Source organism: Anarrhichthys ocellatus, unplaced genomic scaffold, assembly GCF_004355925.1.
Source record: "Anarrhichthys ocellatus isolate YVR2014 unplaced genomic scaffold, GSC_Weel_1.0 scaffold32, whole genome shotgun sequence".
Lineage (NCBI taxonomy): Eukaryota > Metazoa > Chordata > Actinopteri > Perciformes > Anarhichadidae > Anarrhichthys > Anarrhichthys ocellatus.
In genome coordinates this window covers 603,557-607,365 of record NW_022280062.1, presented here as the reverse complement: position 1 = coordinate 607,365, position 3,809 = coordinate 603,557, and the positions used below count along the sequence as shown (strand labels likewise).

The 3,809-nt window shown below is 40.1% G+C and overlaps 1 protein-coding gene across 1 annotated transcript in view; it reads left to right on the top strand.

Annotated features, from left to right (window-relative positions):
• The window catches only part of snai2 (snail family zinc finger 2), a 2,597-nt gene extending 1,561 nt beyond the window's left edge, over positions 1-1,036 (top strand). The window contains exon 3 of the mRNA XM_031865412.1: positions 163-1,036. Within this exon, the coding sequence (XP_031721272.1) occupies positions 163-344 (182 nt within the window). The 3' untranslated portion in view covers positions 345-1,036. The remainder of the gene's footprint in view (positions 1-162) is intronic.
• The last annotated feature ends 2,773 nt before the right edge of the window (positions 1,037-3,809 follow it).

Here is a 3,809-nt window from a genome sequence, read left to right as displayed (position 1 = left end):
GATGTCACGTTATAATCAAAACACTGTGTAGCAACCAGCCCTGAAAAATAATAGACCAATATGCCTCTGTAAGATTGTTATTCATGTGTCTGTGTGCTATCTTTGACAGTGTCTTTTTTTTTTTGTTCTTCTCTTCTTTTCTTCTCATCTCCCTCTTGACAGGAGAGAAGCCATTCTCCTGCCCTCACTGCAACAGGGCCTTTGCGGACAGGTCCAATCTCAGGGCTCACCTACAGACTCATTCGGATGTGAAAAAATACCAATGCAAGAACTGCTCCAAAACCTTCTCCAGGATGTCTCTTCTGCACAAGCATGAGGAATCTGGTTGTTGTGTAGCACACTGAACTGGGATACTTTTCCACCACCAGCAGAAGAAGAAGAAGAAAAAAAAACCCCTCTTGTTGCTTCTTTAATTTTCCCAGGAGAACTGTCAGGGAATCACATCGAAGGGGGTTTGTTCCCAAATATGCAGACTGTTTTTTCTCTTCTTTTTTGTTTTTTCAAGCGGTCCATTTCATTTCAAAGTGAGAAATAGCTCTGTGCTCACGTGCTTCTCGTTTCAAGCAGTGTTTCTGTGTTGAGCTTTGTCATGTACTCACCTACCTGTGCTATTCATGCACTTTTTCTGCATGTCTAGAATGTCTTGTATGCCTTTTACAATGTTATCTTCAGTGTTTTGTATAATCTATCAATGGCTGTTATGCAGTCCTCCACTTTTTTTTATACGCACCACACAAACGATACCAAAAAAAGGCGCATTATGAATGAGAGTACACATATAACTAGAGGAATACTGAAGCCATTGTTACTTAGGGAACAAGTGCAAACTTAGTTTTTAGGGTGAAATTATTATAACATTTGCACAGTCATTAGAAACAGTTTGCCAGCACTCAAATAGCAGAACAAACCTTCTCAAGTGCCTCAGTTTTTTATGCAATAATATTGTATTCTTCAACAGTTTCCTGTTATATTTTTATATATTGAATGTAAGCATGACTGAGATGATTGTATATTTACAGTGAAAACTGTGATGCTGAATGACTTTTGATATTTTCATATTTTCATGACACTTTAAGAAATAAAGTTTCATGACATTTTGTATAATTTTTGTTGGTATCTTTGAAGTTGCTTTTTTATTTTTTTTTTATCCGTGGAGCCTTTGGTTGCAGCATGAGCAAGCTCATTCATGAGGACTCAGCAGCATTCGTTGATTGTCAGGTGCTTCAAACGGAACAACTTGCACAAAAGTAAACGATATTTAATCCAGCGTGCACCATCTCATGTTATGGAGATGTAAAAAATGAGGAGAGAGGTGACTCAGCTCTGAATCAGGCCTGAACCTGTTCCTTGTGAACCTGTTCCTTGTGAACCTGTCCAGACATCAAACAATCTTGAAATTTAACACATCCCAGCTATATTGATCTGCACTCACTTGTTATACCCTTTGAGGGCCCATGACTTTCTTTACCTAAGTGTTTGTAGAGTTTAAATGCGAGGGCGTTGTTCCTTTTAGAAAGTAATCCGAATCTCATGTCATCAATGTTTGTAACTTGGGGAAAGTTTTTTTTGTTTTTTTTCTTATCTTCCTTCTCAATCATAACAATCACTGCAGGGATAAAGGACACTCTGATATCTAGATTTTAATGTTTTCACAAAAAGCTCAAATTTGCATTTGCTTTGACAACCTCCTTGAATTTCTGGGATGCTTGCCATCAAGGATTAAATAGACTTCCTCGGGCTACGTTTTGTTGTCTTTTACCATATGCTGTCTACTTGCAGCAGATAGAGATTAGAGCAGAAAAACGCCTAAAGGAATACAGTCAAAGTTGAACTCATTCTAACAAACCCCAGAGTGTGTTTCTGTTTGCCCCTAATGCCCAAAAGCTACTGACCTGAGTGATGTGATCTGAAGAAACAGACACTTGTTTTTTTCTCGCTTGCGAGGGGCTGAACTCCCCCGTAGGTAGATTCTCCTCGCTGTGAGTCATCGTCGAGCTATTCCAGGTGCTCGCCGCCATACTCTGAGTCGAGCCAGGTGACTCCGGGGCTCTTCAGCAAACCTCTCTGGAAAAAAAACAGGTGCAACCGCGAGGATTCAAACCGCAGCCACAGGTCCGCCGACACATGTGGAAACCTCAGCCGTGACCTAATGTGGAAACATTACAAGCGGCGGTTGCTATTATTCAGATTATTTGCCTCATAAAAGTAAAGTGCCATCGAGAGGGCACTCTAAACTCCAATACTGCTGAGACAGTAAAGCTGTTTGTCCTCACTCACTAATATCCTTTACTCCATATAGGCAACACTTTATCATGCTGGTGGCAGAGAGGAAAAACAATGAATGCATGATACCAATTAGCTTCATAATCGTGCAAGATTTCCCCTTTTACAACAACAATTAACCGCATGACAGATTCCTCAGATAACAACGTGTTAAATGCTTCCCCCTCCAACATGAATATTTGATTTAGCCATTGTGATAATAGTGGGAGGAGAAGGGGAGGGGAAGGAGCAGGAGCTCATTTTGTTCTAAAGCATATGCCTATTAGAGGATGTGTTAAAGAATGTGAGATCAAATATTTGTTAGGTGTGGAGACTGTTGACAGTCACACTGTTGTGTTTAAGTTGTGAATCCCGCAGACGCCAAGTGCAGGTAGATAGCTTGTGGGCGTCAAAAGAATCTCTGTGCTGAAATGATGTCAAGATGAGATTGAATGTGATTTGCTGATTCCCAAGATTCAACAGAACACATTTGAGGCCTGAATTACGTTGTTTATCATATTCAATGCAAATAAAATGTGCCTTTGCCACATCCTATTTTACTTTGGCTGCCTACCCGTTTCACTGAACTGTGAAATATTGTAAAGAGGATGTGAAATGCAATCAGATCTTTCCCAAAAGTCAACTAAAATGAAAATATTTGAGGCCTGAATTAAGTGATTTATCATTTTCAGTTCAAATCAAAGCGACAACTAACACGTCATTTCGTTGTCGATGTAAATACCCGTCATTCTTTTCCCCCAGGCCCAAGGGGATGTTTGGAATTGCTTGTTACATCTGACAGTCCAAACCACAAACAGCTTACTTCGATGTATGACAAAGAAAATAAGTAAATCCTGACATTTGAGGAGCTGGAAGTTGGCCTTTTTGTTTGAAAAATGACTAAAAAGATGAATCAATGAATAAAATAGTTGTGCTTTAAATTTTTTGTCAATTAAATAATTGTTTAATCGACTAATTAGCTGAAACATGATTTTGCCTCTTGAGCTGTCTGTTCATTTCATGTGGATGCTCATCCTTGTGATATTCTACTCTCATTAAAGCCTGAATTCATGATACTCTTTGTTTTTTATCATGTATTTTATATCACATGTAAAATAAATGTCCTCACTCTGCACAGACAAGTGCTTGGGGGCGTTTTAAAAACCCAGAGCAGCCTCAGAGAGCAGTGGGTTAGACGTAAAGCAGGGCACAGCTCTCAGAAACATGCTGACTTTATGGTGAATCAGGGAGTATGATTTCTTTATGACCATCAAGTGGAACAAATAAAGTTAAGGGCGCCCTCTGAGGTCTGATTGTCCTAGCCGGGAAGTGATCCCCAGCCCTCCTCTCTCTCCCCGCCACATCAGAAGGGAGATGATTGTGTATTCCTCTTTACTCCGACCGCCTGGAGGAATTTTTGCCTGTTTATTGAGCTCCCGCATCTTGTTAAAGACTATTCTCTTTCATTTCTGCCGTCTCCTCAAGTGACTGGGCAGCTACTTAGAATGGCACTGCTTTTTCAGCTGGAGGTGCATATTCTCCAGATA